Raw genomic sequence first — 19,508 nt, 5'->3', positions numbered from 1 at the left:
CCATTAATACCCTGCTTTGATACCCTTCCATCCCCTTTCCCTCCTCCAATCAGAAGCACCCTCAAGGCTCTAAATGAGACCACACAAATGGAAATGAAGACGAGTCCATTTGACCTGTGCAGCACTGACAGGCTCAGTTACTACAAACTTGAGCAGGCAGTCCCAGCCCTGGCCTTGACAAACAACCTTTTTCACAGCTGAGCTGAGACTTCTCCATGGATCTGAATGAAAGGTATCAAAATCTGATTTCCAAGAGGTTGCCATACTCTGAGATCATTTGTTGGTATAAGGCAAAACTGGATGACTAGTGAGCCAAGAGTACTCTTTAAAAGCACTGATCCCAATATAACTACACAGGTCTCATTTCCCTAGAGCTGGAACTGAGCAGGAGCTGAGTAAGGAGAAAAACAGGGACAGTGATACTGACTTCCACCACATTACAGCCTAGCTCTGTCACTGAATCTCTGCCAGTACTTTACAAAGTGAAGGTTTCCAAGGGCAAAGCAACAGCATGTTTCCTCATTGAAATAATTTGTATTACTGTTCTACTTTACCTTAATTTAGCATGTAATTGATTTAAGTGTAAAACAAGATTTTATTTTTCCAGACATTTATTTTATAAAATTTGATTTACCAGAAAAATATGTTATTTCTAATTTACAGCAACCTCTTCTATACCCTTTTTAATTACATGGGTATTTGTGTGTCATTATTATCCTTCTGGGTCTGATGGCAGCATTACAATTGTACCAAGTTCTTTCCTAAGGAGAATGAAGTTTTCTCTTTCTTACCCAGCTCACTCTGCCCTAAAGTTATACTGAGGAAGTCTCTTAATGAATTTGAGCAAAGCAGAAAAAATGCATTCTCTGCGAGAGTGTTTCCAGCAAATTGTTCTCTACCACACTCTTATTTCTGTCTGGAGATGCAGAGACAAACAGAAGGGGCTATTTACAACCACCTCATGTACTACTAAAGACATACTACTGTCTTTAAGCTTTTAGAGAATGTGCCTTGTGCACGTGTCAGGCAAAATTCAAAGTAAGATATTAAGAGAAGTATCTAATCTCTTTTCAGAGACTCCAAGCCATGCTGTCACATGCCTTCATGTTGCTTACCTTCTACATAATTTCACCTTTTTGCAGGCTAAGCTTATTTAAGCTCCACTTTTGGCACTAGATTTTGTTATGCCTTTGTCCATAGAAAGAAAAAGCCTCTATTCCATTCTTACTCTTAGTGAGAAGATGAAAAAATCCTACATATAAAAAAATGAATCAACCCTCCAATATTTATTCTATAAATTGCAGGTTTTAAACATGCTAAGAATCCCAATATAATGACTATTTTTCTAGACCCCTAATAATTTCACTTGAGTTACTATTCCTGGATGTTTTTAAAAAGACAAGAAGATGGGCACTTAGTGACACGTTTAGTGATGGACTTGGCAATATTAGGGTTATGGTTGGATTTGCTCATAAAATGTCTTTTTCAACCTAAATTACTCTGTGATTTCAACAAATTTCCATAAACTCTCTCTAGAAGTTTCATACCTATCTTAAAAGTCCTGACCTGGGCATAGTATTTTATCAGGGTCTTATCAAAGCTGTGTTTAGTGGAAAGATCATTTAGTACTTAAAATGTATATTTTGTAAAATCCTTTTAGTCACAATACTTGTTATGAGGTCAAAGCAGTTGTCTGTGAAGAACCCTGTATTTTTCTGAACCTGTTCCATACAGTCTGTAGCTTACACTGTTTTCCATTGAAGTAATTTCTCTTAACTTTATAAACCTTAAATTTAACCAATTCTTATACACCTTCACTATGTGTGCACCTCCAAAGGAGTCCTCATGCTACTACACTGAGATACTTGTTTGAGCCTTTAGAGCATCTACAATAGTATTTCAGTTCAAAACCAAAGCATGGTTCTAAAGCAAGTCTCCTCACCAATAACTAAGTCCAACTGTCTTGAGCTCTTGCATAGGTGGTTAGAGCAAGACAGCAGGGTTCAAGTTTATTACCTGAATTGTCTGGTAAACTGAAGGATCAAATCCTTTAACAGTCACTTCTCGGAAAACCGTTGGCTCCAGTTCCTCTTTGGTCAGATCACAGTGATATATAATACCTAAAATACAGAATACAGTGCAAGCCTGTCAGCTTAGTATACACCCATCATTACAAAAAAGCCAGTTTAAGCACTCTGATGGAGTCATGAATGGTAAAGATAACTCAGCAGGGTGAAAAACAGTAGTTCTGGACACATTTTTTTCATTTATTATACAATTCAACACTTGACACTTGCATATATGCATTTCATCTAGGGAGGGTACAAAGGCTTTCTGTGCAGAAAGAATAATTCTCACCATTCACACAAAGCCAGGGAGCTTAAGCAAAATAGGGGGAAAAAACCATTTACATAAAGTTAGAAAGGACTTATTGAGAACAATAATGTTGGTAGAAAGAAATGTATAGTCAAATTTAAAACACTCCCTTTGAGATCCACCAGACTGAGAACAAATATATCAAGAATTTCACTCAGGTCTACAATTTTCTCATTATGATAAAATATTTAAAATTAAAATTCAAATGCCCCAGCTAACAGAAAGAGATAAATATCCACTTGAAATTGTGGCAGACTAGCACAGGTTACTTATGGAACTAAACAAAATCTGGTCTTGAGTAATTTCTTTTACATCCTGATCCTGCAGGTTTGAAGGCAACTTCACTTGAGTTGTATATATGGTTTCCAAAGGATTATGCACATGAGAAAACTTATGTCTGTAAATAGTATAAAACTTCTACGTTGCAGCAGAGGCTGAAACACAGGGAATGCAGCTATCTAAACACTACACAGATGTGTAATTAGCCAAGACTAACTTTGCAGTTAAACTATAAAACAAATTTCCTGTCATTAAACCCTAATAACATTTGAGGACGTGTCATACAATGTGTTTGCACGTGGTTAACACACTAAAAAATCCTAATATTCATGACTTTACTACAGATACATGTGACACATAAACTAACTTAAGTGTTAATTATTGTTTTTCTCCTTTACAACAAGCCTTGCCAGTCCATTTGGAACATATATTAGGGAAAAGAATACCAAAAAGGTATAATAAATACTAAATACTAAAAGTAAGCACTTTACTGGGATGCTCTATGTAATAAAGTTAACCAAGGTGGACAGGACTTGATTGAAATCCTGCTGTATGGTGTGTATAATAGATATATTCAGGAAATAGTATTACTACAGAGGTCTTAACTATAAAAATTCATACTGACTAAAACATGAAATAATGAGGAAACTTATCTGATACCAGAGAATTGCCTCTTGAAGTCAGTTTTATAGACAGGAAAATCAGGAAGATAGAGATTGGTAAAAAAATACAGACGTAAACTAACATTTCTAGCAACAGGTAAAATATTTCTCCATAACAGTGAATTAACAGTGGACTAAAAGTAGGACTACCCTAGTCTACTGGGATTTTTTTTTATTTATCACAAAGTGACTTGCAGGCCAAATCAGGTTAATAGACGCAAACCAGCATTAAAGCAGCATTTCCCATAAAGATCAGGATCCAGAAAATGATGCGGAAGCGCAGTGTAAAGCCCTCCAGGCAGCAACAGCAGAGCAGCTGTTTGACACACAGGCAGCTGCCTAAGCTGGGTAATGTACTGGCAAACACTGCACACAGAGCAGGCAGAATTGCCACATCTTAGCAAACCACATGATGAAGAATAAGCACAGTCACAGACTGCATTTCCAGAGCAAATCAACCTAATGTTACAATAACATGCAATTCAACCCGTGCAACTGCATCTCTTGTTCTGTTGTATTTTTAGTGTCATAGCATAGCAGTTAACATAAAAAAAAATTGTAATATTTTTAACTGTTTTGCTGGATGCTAAATAAATGCAAAATGCCTGAGTGGTCGCTTAAGCATCTGACGAGTGGACAGCAGGGATAACCATATTTTTGAGAGAATAATGAAAATTATTTTACTGTATTAACATATATGGGTTTAGAACTGCTTTATTCATTATTTCATATCTATGTTTATTATTATTTTTGTTGTAGGTATTAAACACAAGTATGTTAATTTGTTATTCATTAGGAAAAAAACAATAGCCCAACCTAATACAGGTGAAAATTGTATTGATTTCCAACAGTAAAATAGGAATATCTAGGTTAAACAAGAATCAGCTCCATACCTTTTGTACGATTATTCCACTGATGAGTTGAACGGAGGCTGCACACAAACTAAAAAGGATCCATAAACCAACCTAAAAATTACCTCTCTGGCCTGCTTTCCTCATTCTTTCCTTATCCCCATGCAGTCTACCTACATTTCTTATCTTCCCCTTTTCTTCCAGATTCCAGGTCACTCTGCCCCATTTAACAGGGCTATGCCATACTGAATTCTTTGTAGATGATAAGCAAATTAATGAAAAGGAGAAAAATAATCTGCCTAAGCAACGAGCAGGCAGTGAGAGCAGCTGTTGCTGGTCAGCTGTAAAGCCACAGGCTAAAACAGATCTGAGCTTTTCCCCTACACATTTTTAGCAGCTACAGAGACTGTACTGGCTCAGCTGAGACAAATGGTGCAGGCCTGTAAAACTGGCAATTTCTGGCCCATAATGGGGACAAGTGAACTAAGAATGAAGTTAGAAATAAATGCGAGAGTGTCCTCAAGCTAATCTCCACCTGCAATGGCTGTAACAATCTGAATGTTGTTTAAAGAAGGAACTGAAAATATATCATATTTCTGTTTACGTGAACAGTAAGATAATAGGCAATTCATCACACTTCTCTGCTAAGACTGAAACCTAATTTTGATAATTTGACATAATCCTTTCTAGCAAAACCAGCAAATTTATCTCAAGTATTTTACAATGTATTTGCAATGTAATATTGCTATGCTGTATATACATATAACTAAAACAAGAAGAAACAGAGGTCAGATGCTATCAGAACATTTTTTTATCCCCTTATGATACAAAACCTTGGAAGAAGATAAATATCCTGAATAACCCAGAAATATCCAGACAAATATCCTATCTGCCCCTTCATATCTGAATCTTGTCTTGTATTAGGTATTGATTGTTTGGGCCATAAATAAATAAATAAATAAATAAATAAATAAATAAAAATAAAAATAAAAATAATAAAAATAATAAAAATAATAAAAATAATAATAAAAATAATAATAAAAATAATAACAAAAATAATAAAAATAATAATAATAATAAATATAAAAAAAAAAAAAAAAATAATAAAAATAAAAATAATAAAAAAATAATAATAATAAAAAAAATAATAAAAATAATAATAAAATAAAAATAAAAATAAAAATAATAATAAAAGTAATAAAAGTAATAAAAGTAATAGTAGTAATAGTAGTAGTAATAGTAGTAATAGTAGTAGTAATAGTAGCAATAGTAGTAGCAATAGTAGTAGCAATAGTAGCAATAGTAGTAGCAATAGTAGCAATAGTAGCAATAGTAGCAATAGTAGCAATAGTAGCAATAGTAATAGGAAGAAGAAGAAGAAGAAGAAGAAGAAGAAGAAGAAGAAGAAGAAGAAGAAGAAGAAGAAGAAGAAGAAGAAGAAGAAGAAGAAGAAGAAGAAGAAGAAGAAGAAGAAGAAGAAGAAGAAGAAGAAGAAGAAGAAGAAGAAGAAGAAGAAGAAGAAGAAGAAGAAGAAGAAGAAGAAGAAGAAGAAGAAGAAGAAGAAGAAGAAGAAGAAGAAGAAGAAGAAGAAGAAGAAGAAGAAGAAGAAGAAGAAGAAGAAGAAGAAGAAGAAGAAGAAGAAGAAGAAGAAGAAGAAGAAGAAGAAGAAGAAGAAGAAGAAGAAGAAGAAGAAGAAGAAGAAGAAGAAGAAGAAGAAGAAGAAGAAGAAGAAGAAGAAGAAAAGAAGAAGAAGAAGAAGAAGAAGAAGAAGAAGAAGAAGAAGAAGAAGAAGAAGAAGAAGAAGAAGAAGAAGAAGAAGAAGAAGAAGAAGAAGAAGAAGAAGAAGAAGAAGAAGAAGAAGAGGAAGAAAAAGAAGAAGAAGAAGAAGAAGAAGAAGAAGAAGAAGAAGAAGAAGAAGAAGAAGAAGAAGAAGAAGAAGAAGAAGAAGAAGAAGAAGAAGAAGAAGAAGAAGAAGAAGAGAAGAAGAAAAGAAAAAAAGAAGAAGAGAAGAAGAAGAGAAGAAGAGAAGAAGAAGAGAAGAAGAAGAGAAGAAGAAGAGAAGAAGAAGAGAAGAAGAAGAGAAGAAGAAGAGAAGAAGAAGAGAAGAAGAAGAGAAGAAGAAGAGAAGAAGAAGAGAAGAAGAAGAGAAGAAGAAGAGAAGAAGAAGAGAAGAAGAAAAAGAAGAAGAAGAAGAAGAAGAAGAAGAAGAAGAAGAAGAAGAAGAAGAAGAAGAAGAAGAAGAAGAAGAAGAAGAAGAAGGAGAAGAAAAAAGAGTGAACAATAAATACATTTTCTTATTGTATACTAGATTGACAATTGTGTAGAAACTCCCTTCCTATGCAAAATCCTAGAATATTTACTGTTTTGCCACACCTGCATTATGTAATGCTTTGGACAGGTCTAGCTTTGCAGGACTGCAAAGAAGATTAGCACACCAAATCCAACAAGGCCAAGTACTGTAAGGACAGATAGTAAGGATACTCAAATAAGGCTATGCATAAATGAATCATAAAACTGCCAGAGAACAATTTCTGTGACTTTTATTAATGTTCTTTAAAATTGCGATAAAAAATTACATTAAGCACATTAACAATTATATTTTACTGAGATTTTCACCTTTTGTCTTGCTGTATGAAGCAAGAACTGTGCAAATGCTATAATTTTATCTCCAGTACAAGTCAGTCTTGAGTCTTAATGCAGGTATCTCAAATATTAGTAGGCACCTTATTTAGGCTTGATAGATCAAAGACTGATACATTTTTTGTGCACAATCACTGCTAACATGGGTGGAAGTAGTTTTATACAAATATACCAAATAACTACTAAACTACAAAAAATTAGAAAGATGCTTCTAAGGAAAAGGAACAATAATATGAGACAAAAATATCTTACCTGGAGATAAAAAGGAAGTAAACTGGTAGAATATTTCAGTGTCCTTCTTTTGGCCACTATATCCCACAATACTACCAACTTCTAGGGGAAAAGTCTTGAGATGTGCACCAGTGGCTAGGTCATGAAGCTGCAGGATATTCTTCACATCATGCAGGTAGCACAAAACCAGGAAATTGGACCTCACACAAGCAACCCATTCTGCACAGCATGGAAATGAAAAACAAAGCCATGGAAAATACAATTAAAAAATGTAAGAAAGAAAACAATCAGACATACTCTGCTCCTGAAATTCTTTAGCATACCTAAATGCATGCAGCAAAATTTCTGACACGCACTGCCTTTAACTCTAAAATCTTTGTAAATGAACCCAAAATAAAGTCTGACATTCTCTGGAAATGCATTAACCATGCTGCTTGAAGTTAATTTATGCAGACACAAGAATAAAGAATTGCTTAATCAATATGCTTATGCATTTGGGATATTTATAGATCAATAGTGCTCTTAAATATCACATATTTCAATGCATAACCCAAGCAAAACATTTATCTTTGCCAGCAATACTTATGGAAAGTCATGAAAATAAAAAAAATCATTATGATTTATACCCAAACTAAACTAACTCATAAGGAAAAAAGATGTGATCCAGTATTGCACATTGAGGTATAGAACCTAGATGTTACTATTTGTCTTGGTTCTACTGCTGAAGTGACCAGGAGACTATTCTTGTAAGCAAGCCCTACTGGGTGCAAGAGAGGGGCTATTCTGGGGTGATGTTCTCATCATGCCATTAAAAAAAGCCCCACACGCTTATTCAAGATGCTAATGTTGCTAAAAAGCATTCTTGAGACTGTAAGGTAATAGAAGCAGGATGCAGCTTGATGAGCAGTGAACTCATTCCAGGCAAAAGGATCCAGGAACAAATCCCTCTGCAGTGGTTCACTACCTTTATGTCCCTCATGGCAGCCCTAGTTCTAGTCCCACTTTGTCTATGCAGCTGTGCAGGAATGAAAGCTTCTGCTCCACAGAACTTCTCCCATCTTGAGTTTGTTCCTTGGAATAAGTACTAGACATATGTGAACCTTTATTTCATGGCATGCTAATTTTTCAATTGGACTTTAGAAAATTGAAACCAATTAAAATATCTGGGCTGGCAATTTCTAAACATCTCTGTGGTTCAACTGACTATTTCACTTCAATCTCCATCTCTATAGGCTGTAAAGTGTAGAAACTCTTTGGAGCTCCAGTTTGCCCACTATATATCATGTACCATTCTCTCCTGTGCCACTGGCTTTGGATCTCTAGTGACAAGTCTATTTATTTACTCATACAGACAGGAGAGAGATTAAAACATCTTAATCTTGCTCAGTATTTCTGTCATTTAAGAAATTACTTTGCAACAAAAGTATTTTAAGTTCTCATTAATTCACAAATTGAATACAAGTAAGACAAAATACAAGCAATGATAAAAATTAAAGAAAGTATCCTGAAGGAGGAACAAATTATTGTGGAACAAATAATTTTTAATCACTTGTAAGACTAGGTAAGGAGGTGATTCTTATTCTCTTCCAACTACATATACGCAACCTCTTCTCTGACAACTCAGACTGGAAATCTAAATCATGGGCAAAATACCAGTGTGGGACAATAGCTTTTTTTTATCTGTTGGAAGCAAAGAACGAGGAGATGGAACCAAATGTGCAAGAAATCTGATGTAGAACTGACAGGGGTACACTGTAACACCAAAGTAGCATTGTGAGATGAAGAGTTTATTGTGAGAACATTGGAGGAAAAAAATATCAGAACATAAGCATACAAAAATTGACGGAATTTCAGTTTTACACTGCTTTATGTTATTCACATCTAAACAGCTCTTTCCAGTTTCCTCAAAGTCCAATAAAACCAAATAATTTGAATTCACAGATTTGTAAAGAAGACAGACTTATAAACACACCTTTACATATTCAGGTTGCAGAATAAAAGTTCTGAGTTGTATGATGTGCCCCTTCCATCAAGGGTAACAAGTTCTTAGTAACTGAAGGTCAAAACTAGCTATTCTGAAAGTATCCTATATTCTTTCATACAGAGTTCAAGGTCTGTCATGACCCCCTAGAGCTCAAGGACCTTCAAATCCTTTAGCTTGTTTCCGAAGGACCAGTGAAATGTAATACTTGTCTTTCTAGACATATGAAGTCATGTTTCACAGACACCTAAAGAAAGCTCTTACTACTTCCCTCTTCCCAAAGACCACCATTCATATTTTTTTACCCTCAAACTTTCCAATTTCTTCATGAGCTAGGCTAAATTTGGGAATTTTCTAACCAACGCCCCACAGAACACTAACTGAAATTTCTGCCATGACCTGAAATAGTAAGGTACGGCATAACACTGTTTATAAATTAGTAATTGATGTGTAATTTTAGTTCTAGGGTGGCTAAAATTTCTTTAGTGAGGCTGGAGAACATAATAAACGTAAGTTAATAGTTCTATTCAATTACATATTTTGAAATACAGAATCATTCTTGGCTGTATACACAATGAGAATATGTAGTAATTAAAAATACTTTTTACATTGTTGCTGCACAAATTTTCCAACATTTTTACAGAGTTTATTAACACAAAATGTGAATTAAAAAGTTAGCATCCCAACAGTAACAGACCTCTTTTGCATGCAGAATTATTGCCTCTGCAATATGAGATCCCATTAACTCCACTGGCATTCTCAGCAACATTTATAATTAAAATGTTCAGTTTTACTTTCAAAATTTCTTGAAAAATTTTACAGAATGGATTATAAACACTCCCAGACAAACTTTAAATGTATATAATATATAGATTTGCCTCAACAAAAGAAAAAAAGAAAAAAAGAAAAAAAGAAAAAAAGAAAAGAAAAAAAGAAAAATATATTTTTATTTTAAAATGACATTGTGGAGCTGCTTTAATTCCTCACTAATTATTTGATTAAACAGTTCAGTTAAATGGATTTTTTCATTAAGAGCTGATGTATATTATTACTTTGACATATATTTTTATGAAGAGGTAAATCTCTTTTTATTAAAAAGATTCAGTTGCTCAGAGTAAGGCTGCTGGCTTATGTGGGGATTTCTTCTACTAAGGAACTTGCCTAGAAAGCAGCAATAACAACTCTCCACCTCTTTGGTTTACAAATTAGATGCTCTCAGGTGAAGATAACAGATGAGAAGACAATGCAAGATGCTTTTAAAACATTCCATGAGGTTTAGGAACACAGCTCTGTGTACAGTACCTGTATTACAACTGGTTTTGGTGCATTGCTAACTGCCTCCAAAACTTACAGTAATGGCAGCTACAAAGAAATGCAAAAATCAAAACAGAGCAAAATACTGAAGCAGACTTGATAGACAGAAGAGAAAGAAAGCACTAAGAAACAACACGTATATACACAGCAAGCTAAAACAGTGATGAATTATTAAAAAGAGCTATTTTTTGACTGCAAGCTTTAAGTTGGGTCTCTGTTATTCCCATGCTCAGCACTGAGAACCACAGATACTGTTGGCGTATTGCATTAGCAGCTAACCTTTTGGTTTTGCTTGTGCATCGCAGGATGCATCCTGCATGCCTCTGTATTTCCTAGAAACTTTTAAGACAGTGATTTCAAATCTACTGTCTAAGCCTGACACCACTGCTGCAGGCATCCTTTATAGACAAATGAGAAGAAATAAACACTTTTAGAGTGCAAGTGAACCATTTATTTTGGTGATATATCCCATTCTGGGATACTGTGAATTGCTTGCCAAGCAGTTTTGCTCACACAAGCAGTGTTTTTTTAAAAAGCTAACTATCTGAAACCTCTCCAGTGTATAGGTCAATTTATTTTCAGTGAATACCAAGGAACAGAGCAGTTAGTCTCCTGGTTACATCTAATTTATCAACCCACCTACTTCCAACATCCATCAGGCAAGGATTTATACTACTACACAATAAACACTAAGTAGTTGCCTTCTCCAACCTGAGCATCTTGCTTCAGGCATCAGAGAGATGAACACACTTGTAGACAGTCCTAAGTACTGAAAGCAGGTGTGAAGAATTATCCTTGGTACGGGCCAGCTCTCTCTGAAGAGTACAATGACGACTCTGGTGACTACAGTAGGTTACACACAATTCTTCAATAGCTAAATCTGGGCTAGAGGAGATACACTTCTTAACAAGGCCTAGAAAACTGAGCTCAACTGTGTCTAGAACTTCTAGTTCAACCTTCCAGAAATTCATATACTGCTACTTTCCAAAAACTCTTATTTTTTATTTTGACAGCTGTCATTAGTCACAAAGCCACTAACTGGCACCTGCAATGTTGCTGTGAACAACTTTTTGAAATAGTTTCAAGAAAAAAAAGGGTTGAATCATCACACTAAGCATCTGTGCCACTAACCTTAATGACTTAAAAGAGTTTTGACCTTTCCTTTCTGCAGCAGTAACTACAGCATGTTAAGTGTCTGAATGTCCAAACATGCTTTGACAGATGCAGGCTGAAATGCTGATGGAGAACACTCCGTGCTAGAAGAGCCAAGCAGCCATAGAGTTTCAGCAGGAATTGTTGAGCTGATGTATGCTGTGCTTATGGGTCCACTCAAGGCATGTACTGTTGAGTGAGATTAATTAATGTATTTCAATGGACGGCCAAAGCTGTAGCTGCAAGACAGACCTGGAAGGTCATGGTGGTTTCTTTGGTCATCACAGACAGTGACCATAAACTTCAGTGTCTCTGCAGATTAACAGGAACCAATGCTGATCTCCACTAGAATGACCTGTAACCATCACTCAAGGCTACTTACGAGTAGACTTGCAGGTAAAGCAGGAGCAATTTACAGAATAAAACATGAATAATCCTGAAACATCAAAGTAAATGATGACAAGCCCTCACAATATAAAGCATGTATCTTCTCACTGAGACCCCATCCTCAGTGGCAGCCTGCCATGTTAAGATTATGGGAAAGCTTCAACCAATTTCAACAATTCAAGAATTTGGTGCTCCTTCCAGACTTTTTCCTCCTGGTTTCCCTACAGTGCCTAAATACAAATTTCAGCTGCAGTAACTCACTTCCTCATCTCCTCAGCATTTATGAATTAGTTAGCAGGTTAAAGGTATAAAGAAAAATACTATTTTCCACTGTAGCTGAGGGAAGGGAATCATTTTACATGCACTGAGTTTAGGTGTGCAGATGTGTACAAGGTACAGGGAGCACTGCTAGCTTTGCCTCTGCTTGTTAAATGGCCAACTGAGATTCAAGGAACTGCCCAAGATCCTCTCCCCATCTACAACATATTCAGGAATATGTCCTACTCCTTAGACCTCCTGGCTCAGGAAATCTATTCTGCTTTTCACTGCCACAAGGAAAGGGCCAGACACTTACTACTAACTACTAGTACTTAGTACTAGTGCACAAAGTACTGAGCACTTTGGGTGTGGTGTGGGGTGTCACAGTTCTCAAAATGACTAATTTAACCTTCTAAACCCAGCAGGTTTATCCTGTGCCTTAGAACTAGGGCTGCAGGCCTGCTATGGTCAGTCAGCACTTATGGTTTCGTAGCTGCCTTTCAATTCAGCATGCTTCTTGAAGCTACATGGTCATTTAAAGCACAAGTTCAATGTCAGATTCAATCTCTCCTGTGGTTTTATTCACAACTCCCTGAAAACTAAAACTAACACTTTATAAACAAACTCCAAAGAGAAGAAATCAGTCTCATTGCACTACAATATGCTCTGAGGCACCCTCTTCAATTTCCTTTTAAAACAGCTGTCATTTATTTCTTTCCCTCAGCTCACAGAGTAGAGCTCTAAATTTACCTCATCTCTGTGTAAAATCCCTGCTGACAGTTGTAAAATGAAGTGGATGTACAACCTCACTGCAGGAATATGCTTGATTTTTCCCTTTATTTCCCAAATTATCTCATTTATAAACAGTTCTTGGAAAAGAAAGGGTCAAAGCCAAAATAAAAGTCTATCTTAGAAATATACTGAGGAAACCAAATGACATTCATACCATCATGTAAGCATGTATGTTTGTTTCTTGATTAGACTATATTAGCTGCAGCTAATATAGTCTAAGAATACAATGATACTTTGTGGAACATCCCTTTATGCCGGTGATGGACACTGGTAGAGATTCTTAATTCTCAGTCCTGAATTCATTATTTGTAAATAAATCTATTTCCATAAGTGCAGCTTTTATGAAATCGAATCTAAGTTAAGACACAGAAATGAACAGGCTATGTCTTCCAGGCAGGTCATACCAGAGTAGGATCCCAATAAAACACATTTGTGACCTAGGGTATCACTAACTATAATGCTTGTGAAGAAATACTAACACAGCTAAATTACATCTTGTTAAAGTCACTCCCACACGTAAGTAAAAAGCAGCAATACCCATTTACCCTCTGAATCACTGCTGTCTTAGCTTTACCAGAAGGAGCTTCATTACACTGTCATTTCTTTATCACCCGAATCAAATTCACTTGACTCCAAGGTTTTCAACAAGGAATTATTAACTGTCATTGTTGTAATTATGTCTTACTTAACAAAGCTTGGAATGATTAAAAAATCCTGGCATGGAGATTGGCTTGCTTGCTGGCTACATCAAGTGAAGGAGTGACGTTTTTTATTTATTCAGGACTACAACTTTGTGAGCGTGATGAAACTACCATATCTTGGTGCTAAAGTATAGAACACTAATCTGCAAGTGTCTGCAACAAAGAAGCAACTGAAGAATTCAAATTTACTTTACTGTAAGATCTACTATAGATTTATTAAGACCTACGTAAAACTCATCTTCTTATGGAGACTCTTTCATTTGTTAGTTCAATCCAATTTCTTTACATACTACTCCAAAAAGCTAAGGAGAGAAGTAGACATATGATTACCTGTTCTAGCTTCACATTCAGCTACAATAAAAGATTAATGACACACAACATATTCCTGAAAGTCACCCTGATGGTTGTATATGACAGATTATGTTTGCTTTCAAGTGTTTAAGAACTGAATGCCTGATGGGTTTACAGTCTAAAGGCCAGTGTCCTCAGCAAACCCATTCATCTGAGGTTTCAAATTTTTTAATGCAGTTCTTGTTAAGTCTTACTGTCAAGGCTGTCATGAATAAGCCATTAAATGAATGTTGCACGCATTAAATTTTTCTTTGTGCATGAACATGAACTCATCACGACTTTGCCTTTAGAATGAAACCGAAATGGATTTGAGCTAAATACCACAGCGTAGGGAAGAGCAGATCTGGTATTTATCTGACTGGAAAAGAATAGATAATCAGTGCTTATAGAGCCATTGGTCAAAGACCTTCAGCTGCCTAGACCATTTTTCAGGTAAATTCACACATGGTAACCACATTTCATGTCAGTAAAACGTTCCTGTCCCATTCTATTTATACAGTCACCACATCCAAGTCCAATTTGGTCCCGCTTTATAAACTGCTGATCCTTGTAATTTAAGCATAGCTTAACACACCACCAGTGAATTTGCACATGGCCAAAATTAAGACTTGGAAGCATTTTTGCACTTACATCTATTATTAATTCTCTGCTTAGGACTTGAAACATATTTAATTTAAGATGCAGGTTGCTTCTGATTCAACTAGTACCCAATCTTAAGAAAATATCTGTGCTTCACCAAGCTCTAATTTGCTACATTTCTATTCACTAAAATTCTCTCAATATTCTAGACCCCAGTCACTTCCAACATGACTACAATTCTGGATCTATTCAGAATCAACATTTATATCACACTGGGGACATCTAGGCTGTGGCAGAAATCACACAGGACACATTGTGAACTGCAGACAGAAATAAAGATTTTTTTTAAGTGACAAAATGATGATTTTGAAATAGTAAAATAGGTTTGTCTCAGTGAGGACAGAAGTTACTGTATATGCATGTATCAAATAATATACACAAAGAGAATTTGACTCATTCTACAAAGCAGCTCTTCACTGGAAAAGTAGCAAACATTAAGAAATTTATATAAAAATAGATTAATAAAAATGCCAGAGTATTTTTGAATAACTAATTATCTTAGATAAATAGTAATTGTACCTTGTACTGTATGGAGAGCAAACTACATAAATATACACTAGGCATCTGTCAAAAAACAGCTCAGAGGAGGTTCTTCTGTATTATCTGAAACTAATTCTAAGCTTCCATAGAACTTTCTGCAAAATGATGGGATTAAAACAATATACCTTTATTTTAATTATGTCAAAACTAAAGATTTATCCATTTTCTTACACTTTCCTGAGGCTTTTTTTTTCAAGTATTGTTTACTCCCCTTACTCCAGGAACAAAAGAAATCCTGTCTCAAATTCTGACCAATTCTATTCAAAGCACGCTGCAGTACAGCCAGGTTTGCTCTTTACCTCTTTCTCCTTACAAAGTCCCTCTTATTGTAATCCCTGTCTAGTAAACATTTATTTCACTGACATGAAACAGAAAAATACTTTTCCCTCATTTCCTACCAACACAGAATTAAAACAAGGACAGATGAAGCAACTTCACTAGGGCCACATAAGATGTTGATGACAGAACGATATTCTGAATCGTTTCTATCTCAGCAAGTCTTTTAACTGCAAATCCTAAACAAAGTTTAAACACATGAAAAAAGCAAGAAGGTCTGTAAAAGATCATTCAACAGACTAATTACTGAATTAATTTGGAAAAAGCAGAACCTAATGTCTTTAACTTGACATGAACTCTTACCTAGAACATCTTTTTCATGTTCAGGGACGAGAACTTTCCATTTGGATTCCTCTGGATCACTGAAGTCAATGTTGATTAACCGATAATTTGGAGAATGGCGGTTTGTCTTGAAAGTGAACACTGTTCCTTCATTGGTGACATACTCGTACTCAGCCTCAAAGTTATCTATCAGCTTCACCCATTGAAGAATTCCTGCAAGATCAAATATAGATGTCAATTCCTCAAACAAAACCTTTCAACACCTGAGGGCAAGGCCTTCCTGGCAATTGCTGGAGGCTCTTTCTTGCACAATGGCAGTGACCACAAGCACAGCTATGGAAAGGCCAGAATGTGAACCAGGTATTAAGAACGTCCAAAGAATGCTCCTGATCAATAGGCTGCAGTGGAAAAATGCCAGTTCACAGACACATTAACATGACTGGTTTGGAGGAATTTCTAGCAAAATACTGACAGAATTATGGCTCGTTTTCCATCAGCTTTCCTAAGGGGCATCTGGAGAGCTCAGATGTTTACCACAGAAATGCTTCTTACCACAGTGGCTGCTCTGAAGCCAACACCACTGAGCACATCAGGTTCTCACAAGTGCTCCCTTCTACAAACCTAGAATGAAGGGCTGCAGCTGAGTTGAAAGACTGCACTAAGGTTTCACGTGCAGTTTTATTTTAAACACTTTTTCTAATATTACTATTTAATTATAAAGAAGTAAGATATATATATTTAATTATAGAGGAATTTTAATAGTAAAGAAATGTTTGGAAAATGTTCATTTGGGAAATGTTTAAAGAAATGTTAGTTCCTGCAGAAAAATTTAAATGGAAAACTTTCTATTCTCCTTAAAAGCCCAGAACTTCCCGAAGAATATGAAATGATGCCATTGGAATGAATACAATAAACTTCATCATGAGGAACTTCCCTTTCAACTCAGAAACAACATTCCTGAAATGCTGTTCTGCAGAACAACCAAAGGACAACTACAGTTAGCAAAAACATCTGTGTTCCTGAAGAATGAATTGCATTTTGCCTATCAAACTCCTAGAATATCACACTCAATAAAAGAAGTGGACTTGTCTCAAAAATGAATTGCCTCAGTTTCAGACTATGGTACAGAGTGGGTAGTATTGACTCAACCTGAAGATGGAATTTTAAGACTCTACAGCTTTTTATTCACATTTTCCTGTTTTGCAATAGGTTGAGCAGCTAGTAGAAAGAAAAAGCTGAAATGTAGCTGCATAAGATATGTGATATACTTGTTATGTCTACAACACAACCTATCATCAAAACTTACTATTGCAAGCATCATACATTAGCTAAGCTGGAAAATGAGAATCCTTATTGATAAGTGAAACTAAAGCTCTTATATCTTAAAATAACATCTAGTGCACTGTCTGCCCGTCTCCTAATGCTACAGGTTTGGTCTTCGCTTTTAAGTATAAACAAACAAACTGCCCATAAATCTGTTTGTGAAAGTCCATAATGCAATGTTTGTATCAATAAAAAAGCATTTCAGCTTATTTTATAATATTAAAAGCTGAGCAGAATAATGCAAGTAGCTCATACTCGAGCTGTAATTACTGTAAATTTAAAAAAATAAAAGAATAATTGAGGAAGCAGTGAGATGACTAAGGTTACTTAAACCCATTAGATGTAATAGCAGAGTACAGTCAGGCCTGGTACATTCATAAAGTTTGTATCTCTTAATTGCCATCTTGGTTTAAAGAAAACTTCCCTGTCTCTTCATGCAAAGTGATTAAATTCTATTTTTTGTACTGCTGTAATACGAACTTTCCAGACAATCAAAGTGAACTTAGACATACATACTTTGTATGTAGGCATGCAAAGTGAACTTGGAATCTTGAGAGAATACACTGCCCCTTAAATTTTGATTTTTCCTGAGATCCAAAGTTTTGCCCTTCTCAAGAGATTTCACGCTGAAGAAAAATCCTACTAGTCACTCCAGTTGCTGTGAGTTCCACAGAGAAAACCTGCTTTGATGCCCAGTAAAAGCAAAGCAAATCCAGCCTACAACAGTGAACCCTGATAAACACCAGTGAAACCATTTCAGGATTTCAAATCACTTGCACAGGCATTTTAAGAAATAAAAACTTTATACCATAGCAGTATCTCACAGAATGAAACCAACATACTGAAGTACAAGTATGAAGTACAAGTATGAAGTACAAGTAAATGAAGTACATTTCATAAAAAGAAATCACCAGACTGTTGAAAAATCACTTTTTTAATGGTAAATGTGCACAATAGTTGTAGTCTCCATAAGTGCAACAGAACTTGGATATAGGACAATATACTTGGGATATAAGGACAATAACGTGACAGTAGGGATTTACATTGCTTCCTTGCAACTCATTCATCCACTCCTAAGTGAGCAGCTAGCAAAAAAGTGAGAGGGTTGATGTTCTTAGTTAGGGCACACTTAGTTGTTGATGTTCTTAGGGGCACACTTAGTTGTTATTATACAAAAACAACAGCATCCATCTTATTAAAGTGGCTTTTATGTAATCCTTAGAAGACAAATACTGCAGATGAATTACCTCTAAACCACTGTCTTACTGAAGTGGTTAAATACGCCAACATCTAAATCCAGGATCAGAGGTGGTAATGAGGCAACTACAGGCAGCCCTTTCATCAGACACATCATTGCAGCACAGGGTATGTGCTGCAGTTCTCCAGTGAGAAGAAGAAATCCTTTGCAATGACACAAGGTATCAGCCATAAGAGGATGCTTCTTTATTGCTGGTTGCAGGTAACCTAGTTGTGGCTGTGACTGAAAAGGGTATTCTAGCATTGCTTCAGATCCTCCTGCTTAGCCTTCTCCTTCGGGCTAGAAATAACTTGATGACAAACACAATCAGTTCATTGGGCACTAATATGGTTGAAAAGTGATGGGGACAGACACCATTTCTTTCCAGGTCATGCCCGTGGTAACACAAGGAAGGTACAGGCCCATACAGTTCACTAGCATGGCACTACCCCCATGTCAAGCACTCTGGCCTTGCCTCTCAGTAACAAAAAGAACAGTACATCTGTAAGTTATGGCTTCAGAAAGTACTTGAAAAACAAAATGAAGGATGGACATTCTGCCCATTCTTTATAAAAAGGAGAGAAAAGAATTAAAGAACTGGATCCTGATAAGAATTTACAAGTTTAACCAGCAGCCCTCTGAGAACATGTGTCTTTGAGAAGAATCATTGAGAAGGGGCATTTATATAGTCTAAGGCTACTCCTAACACCTGAAACACTATAGACTTCAATTTAATCCACATAAGGATACAGACACATAAGGATACAAGTGAGACAGACATATACAGGAAAAGCATGACAGTTTCCTGTATACTGTTGCTATACCCAAATCCTTCTCCCTGCCAGTCTTTCTATTAAAATACATTGCTGAGAAGATACAGATGGTTTTGCCTAAATGTTTTATACCAATCAGTTATTCATCACCACATAACTGCATTACAATAGGAACTGCAGGTAGAATTCAGTGGACAATAAAGCCATGCCACTCAACAGAAAATAATAAACCTACAGAGCTAGGCTTCTGCAAAAGACAAAAGCAACATTCAGTGTACAGACAGAATTTTTAAACGAAGTTTTTGGATCCATAGAAGATCAAAAGAGAAATTGTTTCAGTAAGCATAACAGAATAAGCCCTCAATCTTGTACTGGCCTCTGAACATAGTAAAATATTCCATGG

The 19,508-nt window shown here is 35.8% G+C and overlaps 1 protein-coding gene across 1 annotated transcript in view; it reads right to left on the bottom strand.

The window, feature by feature from the left end:
- Window positions 1-19,508, bottom strand: part of PREP (prolyl endopeptidase) — an 83,503-nt gene that overhangs the window by 30,155 nt on the left and 33,840 nt on the right. The window contains exons 8-10 of the mRNA XM_005518239.3: window positions 15,794-15,985; window positions 7,061-7,258; window positions 2,017-2,120 (exon numbers count right to left, since the gene is read on the bottom strand). Coding sequence (XP_005518296.2) covers window positions 2,017-2,120; window positions 7,061-7,258; window positions 15,794-15,985 — 494 coding nt within the window. The remainder of the gene's footprint in view (window positions 1-2,016; window positions 2,121-7,060; window positions 7,259-15,793; window positions 15,986-19,508) is intronic.

The sequence above is a fragment of the Pseudopodoces humilis genome, chromosome 3 (assembly GCF_049639895.1).
Source record: "Pseudopodoces humilis isolate 2021_Gansu_Grassland_sample_001 chromosome 3, ASM4963989v1, whole genome shotgun sequence".
Classification (NCBI taxonomy): domain Eukaryota; kingdom Metazoa; phylum Chordata; class Aves; order Passeriformes; family Paridae; genus Pseudopodoces; species Pseudopodoces humilis.
This window is presented reverse-complemented; position numbering and strand designations above follow the sequence as displayed.